The sequence below is a fragment of the Sturnira hondurensis genome, unplaced genomic scaffold (assembly GCF_014824575.4).
Source record: "Sturnira hondurensis isolate 20B ecotype Veracruz unplaced genomic scaffold, ASM1482457v3 Scaffold0020237, whole genome shotgun sequence".
NCBI lineage: Eukaryota > Metazoa > Chordata > Mammalia > Chiroptera > Phyllostomidae > Sturnira > Sturnira hondurensis.
The window spans coordinates 7,004,782-7,021,726 of record NW_028092868.1 but is presented as its reverse complement, the minus strand read 5'-3'; the positions used below and the strand labels follow the sequence as shown (position 1 = coordinate 7,021,726).

At 35.6% G+C, this 16,945-nt stretch overlaps 1 protein-coding gene across 2 annotated transcripts in view; it reads left to right on the top strand.

The window, feature by feature from the left end:
- The window catches only part of CUL3 (cullin 3), a 90,863-nt gene that overhangs the window by 20,762 nt on the left and 53,156 nt on the right, over window positions 1-16,945 (top strand). Inside the window, exon 2 of one of the 2 annotated variants that reach the window (XM_037029374.1) lies at window positions 1,370-1,567. The exons of the other annotated variant lie outside the window; for it this stretch is intronic. Coding sequence (XP_036885269.1) covers window positions 1,370-1,567 — 198 coding nt within the window. The remainder of the gene's footprint in view (window positions 1-1,369; window positions 1,568-16,945) is intronic. 2 annotated transcript variants of the gene reach the window in all.

Sequence of the window (16,945 nt, the reverse complement as noted above, 5' to 3'; positions counted from 1 at the left end):
GGATGTGATGGGAAAAACAGGACGTAGAGACAGCGAACAGAGAGGTATTCTCCTCTCTGCCCCAGGATTTAGCTGTAAGTGGAAAAGAGAAATTAGGTGGTGCTCGAGAAATATGTGGGGTTGTGAAGATTTGTTTTTAGGATGGGGAATTGATGATTTTGAATGCAAATGAAAATTATGTAGCAGAGAAGAAAAAAAAATTGGTCTGGGAGGGGAAATTGCTAAAGGGGGTCCTTGAATAGGTGAGTTGTGATGGAACTAAAGCAGTACTTGTTAAACATCATTCGTATACATACTACCTGGGGTTCTTTCTGTAGGTCTGGCTAGGGGTCTGAAATTCTCCACTTCTAACAAGTTCCCAGATTTTGCCTGTGGTTTTGGTGTCTGTGCTGTAATTTGAGTATAAAAACTTCTCATTTTGAGCATAAGAACCAGCAGATTACATTGGTATGCAGTCAGCTAGGTTAGTGGATATGGTGAGTTTGTGCAGTTTCTTTTCAGGTTGTTCCTGTCTTCTCAGTGGAACAGGAAGCAGGTTATTATCCTAGAGTTAGGATGGAGGAGATGGTGTAAAGTCATCTAGGAGAGTTGAGTCAGTAGACTAGAAAAGTAGAATTGTGGGGTTGCACTGAGAGCCCTCTTGTGATTAGAGGCCACGGATTTAAACTGAAATGGATTAAATATGGGTGTATGTTCATTTACTTTCAACTGCATGGGTGCAGGTGAACTGTAGGCAGGTAGTGGAGGCTTAGGATGGCATGTATTTTGGAGGGAGGAACAGAAGGGAACGTGATTGAATGTTGTATAAAAGGTACTTACAATTCATGGATCATGGTATCTAAGCTGGGAAAGGGGGAGAAGGTGAGAATGCTATCTTAGAGAACACTGGCGGGGGGCGGGGAGGGGGTGGTTTTGGTTTTTTTGTAATTACAGGTCTTCTCCCAATCTTTAATTTGCTTAGGAACTCTGTAAATCTTCAGGAAAGGAAATGTCTGAACTTGAGTTGTATTAAATAAATTTAGGGGAAAGACATGTTACATTTTCATCTAAAGCAAGTATTAACATTAGGGATTATGATTTTATTTAAAGAAGAGGGTTCTGCTATAGATAAGGAAGGGAGACCTTAAAGGATTTCTAAAAAGTTGTTTCTATCTGAAAACTATTTTAAATGTATTTCTTTATTTCTGTTATAACAGGTTGTTAATATCCTTATAAATCATACAGCTTTATCATTATTATAGCCATATAATAAAATATTTACTATATGGACAAATACAGACAAATTTCAACCATTGGTGTTTCTTTTCTTTTCTTTCTTTCTTTCTTTTTTTTTTTTTTTTTGTCTCTTTTTCTCTCTTGGATATTACAGATGACCATGGATGAAAAATATGTAAACAGCATTTGGGACCTTCTGAAAAATGCAATTCAAGAAATCCAGCGTAAGAATAACAGTGGTCTTAGTTTTGAGGAGCTCTATAGAAATGCATATACAATGGTTTTGCATAAACATGGAGAAAAGCTCTACACTGGACTAAGAGAAGTTGTTACCGAACATCTCATAAATAAGGTATCCAACTTTAAAGGACTGTTGCTAATTATATTGATTCTAGGAAATCCTTTATACCATATTTTACTTTGACTAGAAGTATTATTTTTAAAGGCTCCAGGAAGCTTATAGAAATAATAATCAATTAATTGGTTGTATTACAAAACTTGACTCAAATTTGTAATCAGGTAATCAGATTTTAAGGAAGCAAACTTTCAGTAATTTACAAATGCTTATTAATGTTAATTATAGACCTTTTTCCTTAAAATGCATAATCAGCCAATATTAGTTTTCTCCACTTTCTCTGTATAGTTGAAAACATTAAAACCACACTGTTTAAAAAATACTGTCTAAGATTTTTCACCATTTGAAATTGACTTTATTAATTTTACCTGAGTTTTACTATACAAATGTAAATTTAAAAACTATAGTGGTGGGCTGTTAACATTATAAAATGGTTCTTTGGTTCCAAAAAGTATTTTTTTTAGAACATTTGTTTTATAGAGCAAACTTCTCCAGTGCAAGTATGTCTTTCTTTAAGATTGTCAGATAAAATGTAAATGCCACAGATAAATAAAAACTTCTCAGAGTTTTTGTGTGGTATTAGTGTTAATTTTTTTAAATTTTATTTTGAAAGAATGTAAAAGTTGCACCAATAGTATAATGGTCTGTTTTATTATAGATTCCTTTGTAACATTTTACCACATTTTTGCTAATCTTTTTATTGATACCTATTATTACTATTATTGATGTGATATTGCTGAGCAATTAGAGAATGAGTTTTAGATTCATTTACCCTCAAATACTGTGGAGTGTTACTCCTAAGAACAGGGGAATTCTCTTACTTAACCAAAGAACGATGTTCAAAACCAGGCAGTTTAATATTGCTGTGATACTGTTATCTGAGACAGTCCACATGTAAATTCACCCTTGCGCTGTGTAGCAGAGACGTCCTTTACAGCTGTTTGTTTTCTGATCCAGGATCCAATCCAGGATCACACACACAGTTCCTCAGCCTTTCTTTGTCTTTCAACACATTGACATTTTTGAAGAGTATAGGTCAGTTGTTTTGCAGATTGTCCCTCAGTTTTTGGTTTGTCTGATTGTTTCCTCATGACTAGTTTCAGGTTATGCATTTTTGGCAGGAATAATACATAAGTGATGTTGTGTCCTCAGTGCATCACATCAGGAGGCACATGATGTCAGTTTATCCCATTATTGGTGGTGTTAACTTTGATCACTTGGTGTTCGCCAGATTTCTCCACTGTAAAGGTACCTTTTTTCCCTTTGTAATTCATAAGTAATTTGTTCAGATATATTTTGAGATTGTGTAAATATCCTGTTCCCCAAGAAATTCTGATGTAATGGTTTTAGCATCCATTGATGATTCTTGCATGAATCATTATTACTCTAGTGGTTACAAAATAGTCACTTTTTATTTCTACTGTTCTTTCTGCAAGTCTTTTCCCTTAAGTGGAATTATATGAGCAGAAGCTAGTATCATTAAGCAGGTGATTGTGTTCTCCAAACAAATCAGCAGTTTTCCGTTAAGTGCCTACTATGTGCAGCCTTCTAAGAAAATACAGTGGCTATATGATATATAAAGAGATATATACTACTATCCCTTCCTAGGTTTGTTTTTACTGTGATATGAGACAATATACACATTTAGATAACAGTGTGAGGCATTATATAAAGAGGTGGTAATTAAGTTACCCTGGGCTATAAGATTTCATGCAAAAGGATCAAATTGAACTGAGCTGTGACAAATGTGGGATGTAAGTAAACAGTGTGAGGGCATTCCAAGGATTGCAGATTATCACATGATCATACAGAAATGTACGCTCAGATAGTAGAGTTTCAGGTATATATGTATATATTATAATGCATGGGGATTATTGGACTATAGTGTTGCAAACTGGGAACAAATTGGAGAACAACCTGGTTGCCAAGTTAAGGGATTTGGACTAATAGTTGGGGTTTATTGGATATTTTTAAGTACATGATAATGTAATAATATTTTAGGAAGATTAGGATGGAAATGATAAACATGTAGAATTGAGAGGTGATTTGATAGAAGCAAGAGGAAGCCCAGAAAACCCAGAGTATAGTGATAGGCTAGAAATGAACTGATGGTGCCAGAAATTCTGAAGAATGACTAGATGGGCTTTGGTTACTGCAAGAATTATGGTCTCGCCAATAGAAGTATTGTAAAGTTGGAGTAAGAAACTGATCTGGAAGGAGTTAGAGGAAATGAAAAATGTTGTTTTAGATTATATTGGACATTTTTATAGTTGGCAGACACCTTAGAAATTATTTTATGTTCAGAGAAAATTGAGTGTGAGATTGTAATAAGATGCTCAAGTAGAAATGTGTGTTTGGAGATACACAGGATTAGAGCTTGGGCAGGAGCTCAAGAGGATCAGTTTGGCATTCAGTAGTCTGTACTGAGGAGTGAGTATTGTTGGAGTTCTGAAAACAAAAATAGCAGAGTCAAGGGATGAATCTTCTAGAGCAAACTGATTAAATAGGGATGGGGGGAGGACTAATTTACAGAGCTTGGCATCAAAAGAAAGAAGAGAAATAGAGTGGAGGAATTTTGCTTAAAACTCTTGAAAGGGGAGAAGATTGGAGCAGCTGAGTTTTTGCGCGTGGAGAGAGTTGGCAAGAATGGGGAGAGTAGAGGTAAAAGAGAGGGGCGTGTTCTCATTTGCCACAGTTCTGTTGGGAATGATAACAGTCACAACTGACTCTTAATTACTATTAATTACTATGTGCCAGATCCAGTTCTAATGCTTTTTACAAGTATTAACTTAGTTAATGGTCACAATCCAATGAGTCAGATGCTACTGTTATCTCTATTTTGTAAGTGAAGAAACTGAGGCACAGAGAAGTTGCAATTTGCCCAGACCCACATGGCTAGTAAATGGCCTAGAATATTCAGTCAGTGTGGCTTCAGCCTGAGTCCTTGACCTCTCTGTAGATTGGCTCCTGAGGCAGACGTAGTGAATGGATCAACATGCAGTAAATATGCTGGCCTTAAGGGAGCTTGGGGGTCTTCAGGTTAACTGACTCAATGTTTGTAAAGCTGTAGTCCTTTAAATTCTAGGTCTTAGTTGATATAATTAAAATGAAGAAATTGGCAGTAATATCTCCAGGATTCTTTAGTTCTAAAACTATTATGAATCGGATAATTAAACCACGTGTCTTCTGAAAATATGATGAAGAGGCTTGAAATAGCCTTTGTGGAGAATGTACTTAGGAATTGTTAAGTAAGAACAATAGCTCAGTAGAAAATGGCCCGAATGTGTATTTGGTTTTTTGTTTTGTGTTTTTTAATCAATGCTTTGCAGCTTGGGCACAAATGTAGAAAAACATCTGTAGTTATTGTGCTGTAGTGAAAATTGGCTTATCCAAAAAGTGTGGAGAGGAGGCCAGAGTGCGAGGTCAGTGTTTAAGTGATTGGTTTCTGGACTCTGCAATATGGTTAGGTAGAAATTGAAGTCATGTGAACAAATCACTCCATGGTAACTGTGAGAGGTTTAGCATATTTTCAGTTGCTTAAAGTGGTCCTATGGGTTAACTGTCATTTCAAAATACAGCAGTTCCCCCAATATATCCCAGAGAAACATGTATTTTTGTTGAATGTGCTAAAGAAATTAAAAATATATGCTAAATTCTTAATTTTTTTTTTACGTAGGCCTTAATGATACATCTTCAACACCTGAAAATGTTCTTTAACTTTTTTCTTTCATAAGCACTCATTCACTCAGCTTAAACTATCAGTTTCTGACTAGATGTACCGATTTCAGTATATCTAATTCTTTATCTCAATTAAATTACTTTTTGAAACTCTGCTAATATCTGTGCTTTCATTTTTTGTGTTTTCCATTTATCTTATTTGATTGTTACTTTTATGAAAATTTAACTGTAAATACTACTGTGTGGAGACACTGCTGATATGAATCTATTAACTGGCAGGTTAGGGCCATCATACCGTAGCTTAAATCATTTGTCCTCTGATGTAGGAAGTTTCGTACTTGTTCTACCAAACGGGACATTTAGAAATGTTTCTGATAAAATGTGCTGAGTGCAGTTGGCATGAAAATCCGTATCACGATTCTGCACATTCCACCTTCCAACTGGAAGATGGAGAAACGGTTTAAGGTTCTATTGATGTAACTATCTTCAGTCTCAAGGAATATAAATTCCCTTTGTGTTTTGAAAGCGTTACTGCATGGTCTGTTCATCAATTTTTTGTTCATTGTGCTTGTAATATTTAACTGGAGTATATACATAGCTATAATTTTTTTAGAGCAAAGTGAACCAACCTTTGCTTAAAGGTTCTCATACTGAAGTGAACCTTTCTAGTGTTTTACTGCTGAGGCCAGAACCTGTCTCTTTGCATTGAAGAACTCAAAGGAAATACAGTTTGTACTTAGGATCGATAGAGTCAGTGCTGGTTCACTATAGTTTGTCAGTTCCCTGATATCAAGATGAGAATAGTAAACATTTTGAGGAACATTTTTGGTAAAGCAGAATGGTGCAAACTACCAAAGGACATATGAAGAGAGAACACATCTTTGGGATGGAAGTATCGACTATTGACTTTGGAAATGAATTCACAAAATTGAAGTAGGCATAGAAAATCCAAATGCTAATTTCTGTTTCTTGGTAGTTTTTTCTTTCTATCTCTAGAAGAATGTTCCCTTTGAGGAAACTGAGACCCAAAGGAATTCAGTGAATTTCACGAGACCACAAAAAAATGAGGGTGTGATGTGGCTTTTGTGCTTGGCCTTGAGAAGAATCTTGTCTTATTTTAGTGAATATGAAAACATTTCAGATTTCACAGGAATTATTGTTTTAACATTTTTTTCTGAATGAAATAACTTTAAAATCCTGGTTACATTGGAAAGAACAAGTTTTACTTTCCAGTTTTGAGAATTTTTAAATTGTAGATCATTTTGTTAAAGCCTCAAATGTATCCTTGTAAGACATTGCAGAATTCAACATTCACAGGTATTTATTACTTGCCAGGCTCTGACTTAAGTGTAAGAACTTTCTTGATGAATAAACTGCGTCTGGTCCCTGGAACAGATAAACAAATGTTTAGTTATAAAATACAATGAAGAAAACAGGATACAGTGATAAAGAAAATTGATGAGGGCAACTACATAGGCCAAGAAATGGCTCTTTGAGTAAGTGGTCATTTTTAAACTAAGATTTGAAGGATGAAAAAGATGTTCATGAGACAGATGGGTTGAAGAGCATTCCAGGCTAAGGGCGTGCTTTTAAGACTTTTTTCCCCTGTGAGGGACCAGGTACTATTTTCAACTTTCCAAGTGAGCTATACGTTCTTTGTCAAGGCTTCTCGATGCTCCTGTTGTCACACAGTAACTGTAATAGACTACATATAATGAGTGGCGGGTGGTATTTTAAGAAAAACTTATGGTATTTTAGAAAGATAGCAAGCCATCTTTTGCACATTTCTGAACTAGAGAAAGTAAAGGGGAGAAAGAAAAAGCCTGCTGTGAGCGGGAAGTTAAGAATTGATAATGAGGAAGAATGGGTCCAGGTGAGTTTAGAGAGAGAAGCAGAAGCCAGATCACGGCAGGCCTTGAAGCCTGGGTATAAGGACTTTGTACTAATTTATGTATACAATCGGAAGCCCTGCAAGGATTCATCCTATGTAAGGATTACATGCAAGCCACGTAAGCAAGACAGTGACGTGATCTGATTAGGGTTTTAAAACATTACTCTGGCTGCGGTGTGGTAAATCAGTTGGAGGGCTCAAGAGTTCAGTGAGGGGAACAGAAAGGAATAATTCACTAGCTTCAGGTGAGTGATACTGGTGATTTGCACCAGCCTAGTAACAATGGGGTTAGAGAGAAATGTTCAGTTTTAAGATATGTATTTTGAATGTAAAAAAATTGTTGCCATTGTATTGAAGAAGAGGAAAGAGTGATTTCCAGGTTTGGGGCTCTTGGACAACTCAGTGAATACATTTCTTTTTTTCTTATATATATTTTTATCCTCACCAGAGGATATGGTTACTCTCTATCTATCTATCTATCTATCTATCTATTTCTGGGAACATCAGTTGGTTTCCTTCCCTGTGCACCCTGACCAGGATTGAACCTGCAACCCAGGCATGTGCCCTGACCAGGAATAAAACCTGTAGCCTTTTGGTATACAGAATGATGCTCCAACCAACTGAGCCATTCAGCTAGGGCCTGTGATTCCATTTCTTGATGTAGATTTGGAAGGTGGAGGGGAACTCTATTTAAACAGATTACTTTTAAGATGCCAGTGAAATTGGGTATGCAAATCCAATTCTTTGAGAAGTTTGGACTGAACATGTAAATTTGAGGGTTTTGAGCATATAGATGATATTTAAAGCCCTAGAAGTAGAAGAAAGCACTTCTAGGGCATTAAATCACAGAAAAGAAATAAGAGATCCAGATTGAACTCTGAATTTAAACATTTCAAGTGGTTTGAGGATTGAGGCAGAGACTGAAAAATGGACATAGTGTTAGTGGCACCTTAAATTATAAAATAATTGCAGTATTTATCTGAGTCGTTTCTGTGTATTTGTAACATTAAAAAACAATTTTAAATTTAAAAGTAAAGATAATTAGTTACTAGTTACTAGTGGGCAGGGTTATGTAAGCCTTGAGTTGTCTTTTAAAAAAAGTTTTATACAGGCTTATTGAGGTATAATTGACAAAATTATAAGATATTTAAAAGTATTTGCTTTTGGGGAGATTGTTTACTTTTAGAAGAGTCCTATTTGGGGGTTCAGGCTTGATTGTCTGTGAGGTCACAGTACGTTAACCTAGGACTGTTCCTTTTCTTTTACTGAGTGTTGAGCACTCCATGTTTAATAAGAAAAAATTCGCAGCTGAGATAGAAGAGTATTGGGTGGAAAATAGGAGGATCTGGACTTTACGGCTAATTCTGCCACCAACAGTCTTGAACAAATTACTAGACTTTCCTGATCTTTAGATTATTAATTTATAAAGTGAGATTGGGATTGTTTTTGTTAGCCAGAGCCTTAAAATTAGATGATGATTATGTGTCTTGAAATTTGGGGTTTTTAAGACTTAGGAGGTTCATAGTTTTTGCAGTTTTTTCCTGTCATAATATGTGACACAATAAAATTAGAATAGAATCATTTCCATTTTAAATTATTTCTTAAAGTCAGGGGATAAACTTTCTTTTGTTTTTACATGTCAAGAATTTTAATTTTGTGGTGCTTAACAGGTTTCTTAGATTTGTCTTATGTTTCATTTTCCATTCTCTTTCAAATTATTACTCAATAATATAGTAATTTATTAACAATGCAGCTTCATAAATAAGCTTGTAAAACCTAATTCTTGTACTTTGAAGATTTGTTTTCCTCTTTAAAAAGCAGCTGAACAAAAAAGATGTTGACTTTTTAACTCTACTAGAAACAAGTTCTTACTGCTAAAAGGAACATTTATTTCGGTGGCTTTCATACTTCCTATTCATGTATCCTATTTTTCAAATAATACCTTACTTTGGGTGGGAAGAAGACAAAATAAGAAGGGCTTCGTCCTGCTCACTTGTCATTCGTTCAGAAAACTGCCTGTTGAGGTCTTACTGGTGCCGGGCTCTGGTTTCCTAAGCATTTGGTCTCTGGTCACCTTACTGTGAAGCAAAGGGTCGCTGGTTTGGTTCCAGGTTCGGGCACATGCCTGGGTTGTGGGCCAGGTCCCTAGTAGGGGGTGGGTGAAAGCATTGATGTTTCCCTTTCTTTCTCATTCTCTTCCCCTTTGTCTAAAAATAAGTAAAATCTTTACAGAACTGTCTAATTTAGATGATTATTTGCTTGAACATGTACCCAATTTTCTTTATGTATGAAATTTTGAAAGCGTGTTGCATTAACTCCCCCTGCGTGCCCCTCCTTTTAACTTGATGACTTCTCTTACCACTAGTCATTGTATTAAGATCATATGGTTGCTACTGTTAGGCTCCTCTTTCCTCCCTTTCCCCATAGAGATTTTAAAGTGGCTTAATGCATTTTGTATCCCCCGTAGTGCCTAGCATCCTGCTTTTGTTGGCTGGAAGTCATCATTTAATATTTGAAGTGTTATTTTGGGTAGAGATTTTATGTATTGTTTTGAATTAAGAGCTTCACTTTGGACATTTAAAGTAGCTTGTTCTTTGCAGAATGCTTAAGTTGATAATACCATTATATGCATTAGTAAATTACTTAGAGCAGAATCTTCCTTCAGCATCAGGAAAAAAGTTTGCCCTATTGTTTTGTTAATGATACTGTTTTGATTCCTCTGATCAATATTTCTACTTTTGTTCTAAAAATTTAGTGAAAATGAGAACAAATCTATCAGTGTAGAAAATGTCAGGAGGGCAGTGAATTTTATATCATTCAAAAATCATTTGTCATTAGTGAATTCTTAGAAAGTTTTAAATATCTGTAACAGTTAAGATTAATTCCCCTAACTTTAGGAGAAGCTTGCTTTGAAATACAGAAATCTCGAGGTGTTAATATGTATTAGGAGAGGTAACAACATGTATTCACCTAACTTACATTGAATATACAAATCATGGGAGATTGGCTACACTACAAGCTCCTCAAAGTATGGAGTAAAAGAATTCCTTCTAATGGAGAAATAATTGTTCTGTAGAGGACAGGAAAGCAAGAATTAAGTGGAAATTGAGGATTTGGAAAGTAACTGTAAAATATGTGAACAGGTTTGTACATGTTTAATGTCACTTGTTTCTCAGAATTTAAGGAACTTAATGAATTTTCTGATAATCTTGATAAAATGTAGATTGTGATTGTGCATTTCTAACAAGGTTCCAAATAATGATGATGAGGATCTTGACCATGATATTGCTGTTTGGAACATGCTTTGAGGGACAAGATTCAAATACATATATGAATAATATGAAAATGTAATACCGGAAATATTATAATAGTAGAAAATGTTTATATGACATTTACTATAGGCTAGGCACTGTTTGAAGTATTTTGTGTATGTTAACTCATTTTGTCCACAAAACACCTTCTTAAAGTAGGTGCGATTATTCTTATTTTGTGAAAACTGATATACAAAGTAATTAAGTTGCTCTGGGTCACACATCCACTGAGTGTTGAATCTGTGATTTCACTCAGACACAGGCCCTGGTTGGTGTGGTTCAGTAGATTGAGTGCCAGCCTGCGAACCAGAGGGTCGGTCGCTGGTTTGATTCCCAGTCTGGGCACATGCCTGGGTTGCAGGCCAGGTTCCTAGTAGGGAGTGTGCGAGAGGCATCTACACATTGATGTTTCTTTCCCTCTCTTTCTCCCTCCCCTCTCCTCTCTAAGTTTAAAAAATAAATAAGACGGGCTTTTCAGCATCCATACTCCTGTGTGGCCACTATTCATTGTCTCTATGGCTATTATATAAAAATAGCAAAACATTGCATTATCTCTTTTTAACCTTTAAAATCAAGAATTCCTGGGGTAATGCAAAGAGCTGTAGAACTCTTTTCTAACTATTTGTGTTTGATTAGGAGAAATGTTTTCTGTATTCCAAGACTCAGCTGCCATTGAGATTAATTTCTGCACTGCTTTTATTGATAGGTTTAGTCGCATTACTCTGGTGTGATTCAGTGAAAATTTTTCGAGATTATCAAGAATTTCTTAATGGCATTTCTGGAAAAAACACGATTTACATAGCTGGTATAATTTATAAAGTGACAAGCCCCCAGATCATATAGGCAAGACTCTATAAAAATTCAAATGTTATAAATGAGAACTTAAATTTTTTAAAGTTATGGTAAATGTTGCATTCTTATGCCAATATTCTGGTTTCACCAATGAAACGAGCAAAATATTTCAGAATTTAGAGTCAGAAAGATGCATAGCAGACATCCAGTGGCTCTCAGTTATTTTAAAACAGTAGAAAATCAACCCCACTTTTAAAGCCATACAAAACCAATAGAAGTAATGTTTAATGAGAGGAACTGGAGCCTGTCCTGCAACAGTATTAAAACATCTTAGTGGAGTGTGTTATAGATGTCATTGATCAAATCAAGCCCAGTCGTATTACAGGTAAGAGGAGCTACAGACCAGATAGGCTAAGTAACTAGTGAGTGCCTGTCCTAAAATTGCAAATACTAGTTTGATTGTTTTAGCGCCTGGTTGAATGTTGTAATACTACAGACTTCTAGGAGGTCTTATCTCTTAAAATTATAGTATCTCTGTGATTTTTCTTTTAGGCTTCTTGGTACGGTTAGCATGTGTTCCTGTTATTTATGCTTCATTTTATGTTCTTAATACATGATGTCTATTTTAAAGCAAAATAATACTAGATAGAAATTTCTGTACTCAGAGATTTAATTAATGTTTGAATTAAATATTGTCCCAAGTTTTGAGACTCTTTAAGAAGAAAGTCCTGAACTTCTAGTAATGCTGACTATCATTAATTATATGGCTCACTTTTAATTTCAGTGAACTCTAGAACTAAAATCTTTATACTTAGTTTTAGCTGATGAATTTCTTTGTATTACCTAGGCAGTCTGTTAGAATTGGCTGCCTGGGATTTTTCCTCAGGCATTGAAACTTAGACGGTGAAAATTTTTGATTGATTAAAAGTAATTTTGTGTGTGTGCACATGTATGCACACGTTAGAGGGGGGTACTGTGCAGATTATTAATGTCCTTCAAATCTCCAACCAGCCAAGAGCTGCTGGCCCAGGGTAAGCCACCTTGTCATTCCAGGAAGATACTTGGATGTGAAAACTCAGGGGCAGGCTCATGCCTGCCGTCCTTTCATGCTCTTTTCCATCCTCCTCCTCTTCCCTTGGCCAGGAATTTGTTTGATTTGATGGTGTATCTTTTGCAACTTGGGCATTAATTTATCAGTGAACATGTTTTATTAAGATGTTGGAAAACAAGGGTTTTTTTTTTTTGACTTAGTAATTCCACTTTAATCTTTGCTAAGTATGTAAGAAAAAGGATAGGAAAAGCCATATTCACAGAAATAAAGAATCTAGTATGCCAGTTTGATTTATTGCATGATCATTTATAAGGTCGATATACTCAAAATAATTCACAGTTCTTTTATGATTTGGTATGCAAATTGCTTTTATGAGTAAAGATTGTGGTATCATAGCTTACCTTTATGGTATAGTAATAAAGCAGTACCTATCTTGGGAATCATAATTGCAAGTTATATAATAAAATTAGCCTTTTACTCTCATGCATTTTCTTTGGTTTTTATCCCATGTGTAGATTTCCATACTGCCTCAGAGCATAGACGATTCCCTTGCTCCGCAAAAGCCTCTGCCTCCCCGTCACAGTCTGACCTTTCACCCCGACATGTAGCGGCCCCCACTCTGCCCCTGTCCCTGTAGCTCTGTTTCCTCACGAATGTTACATAAATGGAGTGCTTGTGACCCTTCGAGACTAATTTCTTCGTTCAGCATAATTATTTTGAGATTGATTCAAGCTATTGTATGTATCAGTAGTGTTTTTTATTGCTGAGTAATATTCTGTTGTATGAATGTACCATAGTTTGCTTATCCATTTACCTATTTACTTGTTTTAAGACAGTTGCATTGTATACGGTTTGTTGTGATGTCAAATAGAGCTGCTTGGAACATTTGTGTACAGGTTTTGTGTACATACACGTGTTCATTTTCTCTAGGAGTGGGATTGCTGGGTCATAGGGTAAGCATATATTTAACTTCATAAGATGCTGCCAAACTGTTTTTCCTAAGGGCTGTACCATTTTTGTGTTCCTTTCCTCTTTGGGTGATGTAGAGAGTTCTAGTTGCTGGGAGTCATCAGCAGCATTTTGTTCTGTCAGTTGATTTTATGTTAGCCGCTCTAATGGGTGTGTAGTGTAATCTCATGGTTTAATTTGCATTTCCGTAATGGCTGATGTTGTTGAAATCTTTTCATGTGCAAAAATCGCCTTTACTGGTCGTCTTTGGTGAAGTGTGAATTTAAGTCCTTCCTCCATTTTTTAATTGTTTACTTTTTTGCATGAGAGTTTTAAAAATTGTGTGTGTATATATATACATATATGTGTCAATACTCTGGATACAGGTCATTTGATGTTTTTATAGCTTGTCTGTTTATTGTTTTCACTATCTGTGGAACGAGATGGGGGCTTTTGTTGTTTTTTTAAGATTTTATTTATTTATTTTAGAGAGGGGAAGGAAGGGAGAGAAAGAGCACAAGAGAAACATCAATGTATAGTTGCCTCTCATGTGCCCTTTGTTGGGGACCTGGCCTGCAACCCAGGCATGTGACCTGACTGGGAATCCAACTGGTGACCTTTCGGTTTGCAGGCCAGCGCTCAATCCACTGAGCCCCACCAGCCAGAGCAGAACAAGTTTTTTGATGGAGCAGAATTCATATATTTTTTCTTTATACATCATGCTTTTAGTATTATGTAAGAACTTGTTTAAAATCTCAGATGACATTTTTTTGTTTTATTCTAATAGACCTTTTTCTTTGAATTACTATGATGCTTTGGAAATGATATGCTACATATAACTAGATATTTTTCTCCTAAAGCAAAAGTTAATGTTGAATGTTAATCGGTGGTTTAAAAAAAGTCGGGACTCAGAATTGCATCAGTAATAATTATTCCAACTACTTAAAAAGATCTGTGTTGAGCAAATTCTGCAAAGGGAAGGTACATAAATGGCTAGTGTGGTTCTTTTATGCCAGTGGATACATTTGTTTTTAGTTTTTATGAAAAAAAACAAAACATTCTTTTTCTTTGGATCTTGGGTAGGCCCCATTTTTTAATAGACTTTATTTTTGAGCAGTTTTAGGTTCACAGCAAAATTGAGCAGAAGGTACAGAGATGTTTCATATACCTTCTGCCTGCGCGCGCGCACGCACACACACACACACACACACACCACCTCCACCCCACCCCCACCCCCGCCGCTTTCTGCATCTCTCGCTGGAGTAGCACATTTGTTACAAAGGATGAACCTACACTGATGTATCTTTGTCACCACCCAGTCTGTAGTTTACAATAGGACTTGCTCTTGGTGTACATTCTGTGGGTTTTAACAAATAAATTAGGGAATGTATCCTTTGTTTCTCTTTGTTAAAACCAAAGAGAATAGTTTCACTGCCTTTTCATAGCTCCTTCCACCCTAACCCCTGGCAACCTGTGGTTTTACAGTTTCCTTAGTTTTACTTTTTTTAAGAGTGTCATATAGCACTTGGAATCATATGATATGTAGCCTTTTCAGATTGTCTTCTTTCACTTGGTATTATGCACTAAGGTTCCTCCGTGTCTTTTCATAGCTGTATTCTGTTGTCTGGATGTATGTGTTCATCTACTAAAGAACATCTTGGTTGCTTCCAAGTTTTGGCAATTATGAACAAAGCTGCAATTATATACATCTGTGTGGGGGATTTTGTGTGGACATCAGTTATCAATTCCTTTGGTATTTATACCAGGGAACATAATTGCAGGATCATTATGGTAAGAATCTATCTAGTTGTGTAAGAAACTGCTGAACTGTCTTCCAAGTGGCTGGTGCCATTTTGCGTTTCCACCAGCAATGAATGAGCATGCTTGTTAATCTACATCTCACCAGCATTTGGGATTTTGCCCATTCTAATTCACATGTAGTGGTATCCCATGATATTTTTATTTTGCATTTTTTGCGATCAGATATTGAATATCTTTTTATATGCTTATTTAAGGCTTATATGCTTATTTTATAGGCTTATAAATTTTTTGGTGAGGTGTCCAGGTGTTTTGTCAGTTTTTTTTTATTACCACTTTTTAAAAAGATTTTATTTATTTACCTTTAGTGGGGGAGCAAAGGAGACAGGGAGAGAAACATCAATGTATGGTCACCTTTCATGCATTCCCTGCTGGGAACCAGTCTGCAACCCTGGCATGTGCCCTGACTGGGAATCAAACCACGATCCTCTAGTTTGCAGGCCCACACTCAATCCACTGAGCTACACCAGCCAGGGGTTTTGTCAGTTTTTTAAATTTAGTTATTTGTTTTCTTACTGCTGAGTTTTATGAATTCTTTGTATACAGTTAAGTTCTCACTTAACATCGTTGTTAGGTTCTGTGACTTCAAGTGTGATGACATAATTTTACCATGGCTAGGAAACAAGGTTGAACAGTCCTTTATTAGCTGCATCTTGTGCAAGTTTTTCTCCAAGTCTGTGTCTTGTCTTCTTGTTCCCTTGATCAAAATCTATTGCTCTTCAAATTATTGTAATTATTCACCAGGCTCGTGGTCTGTTTTTGAACTGTTGTCTGTATATTGCTTTATCTTTGCATGTCTCAGTGCCATGAACAGCCCTCAGTTTTCAGCTATTCATTTTAGTCTCTTTGTCATAGCAGACTCCATCCTACTCTCAACTTCTATGGCTTTACTTGTTCTTGTCTCACCCTTCAAATTCCAGCTCTGCATGTGGATAACCTTGTGCTTATCTGCAGGCAGGCCCCTTTTGATTCTGGTATCACCTCTACAGCAGGGTTCCTTCCCATTTGCCTTTGGTGGTGTCAAAACAGATGGTTTGTTGTCTTGGAGTGTGAGACTGATGATGTTGCAATCCCCACACAGCCCCCTTTTTCTCTTTTTCAAAATTTCTGTATTGTTACGTTAATAATTTATAAAATGAGGTTAATTTTTTCCACTTAATGTATACTTTTTATTTATATGCCAATTTTTCTTTTTAAGCCTGTTTAATTTTCATAAAAGTTCAATTTTCATCTGATTCTTACCATTTTATTGTATATATTTGAACAAATATCCATTTACTTTTCATGTATCAGTAGAAACATTTTCCTGGGCTGGTGTTAAAGAAATAATTTCTTGCTCATAGACTGATTTGAATAATCAAGAGGCAGTTACAGCAAGGGTATCTAAGGCATTTATTTTACATCTTAGGCATATGTGTGTATAGTCACTCAAAATTAAATAAAATTAACTCTCAATAGCTACTTTTTGCTTAGTAATATTCTGTTACTGATTTGTAAGGATAATTTTTTGAAGTGTGATGCAAATAAAGCTTTGTTTATGACAGCTTGTGCTAGTTGGTCACATTATTTTGTTGAAAGGTATAAATATTACGTAAACACTTGTTGATATATTTTACTTTAAAGAATATTCTTTTGAAAAGCATACTATATTTTATCACTTTTTCAATCATTCAAATAAATACACCAAGCACATTTTTGTTTTCCAAAATCAGAGTAACTTTATTATAAGTAATACCTAACTTAATTTTTACAACAAAGGAGTATACAGAGGTTTACTTAAGTCCTTAAAATAATTAATTGCAAAATATTCTCGTGTTTGGAATATATCATTTTTGTTATGTAGTAGAGTATCTCTAGTATTGTCATGATTTTAATTTAATTGATGC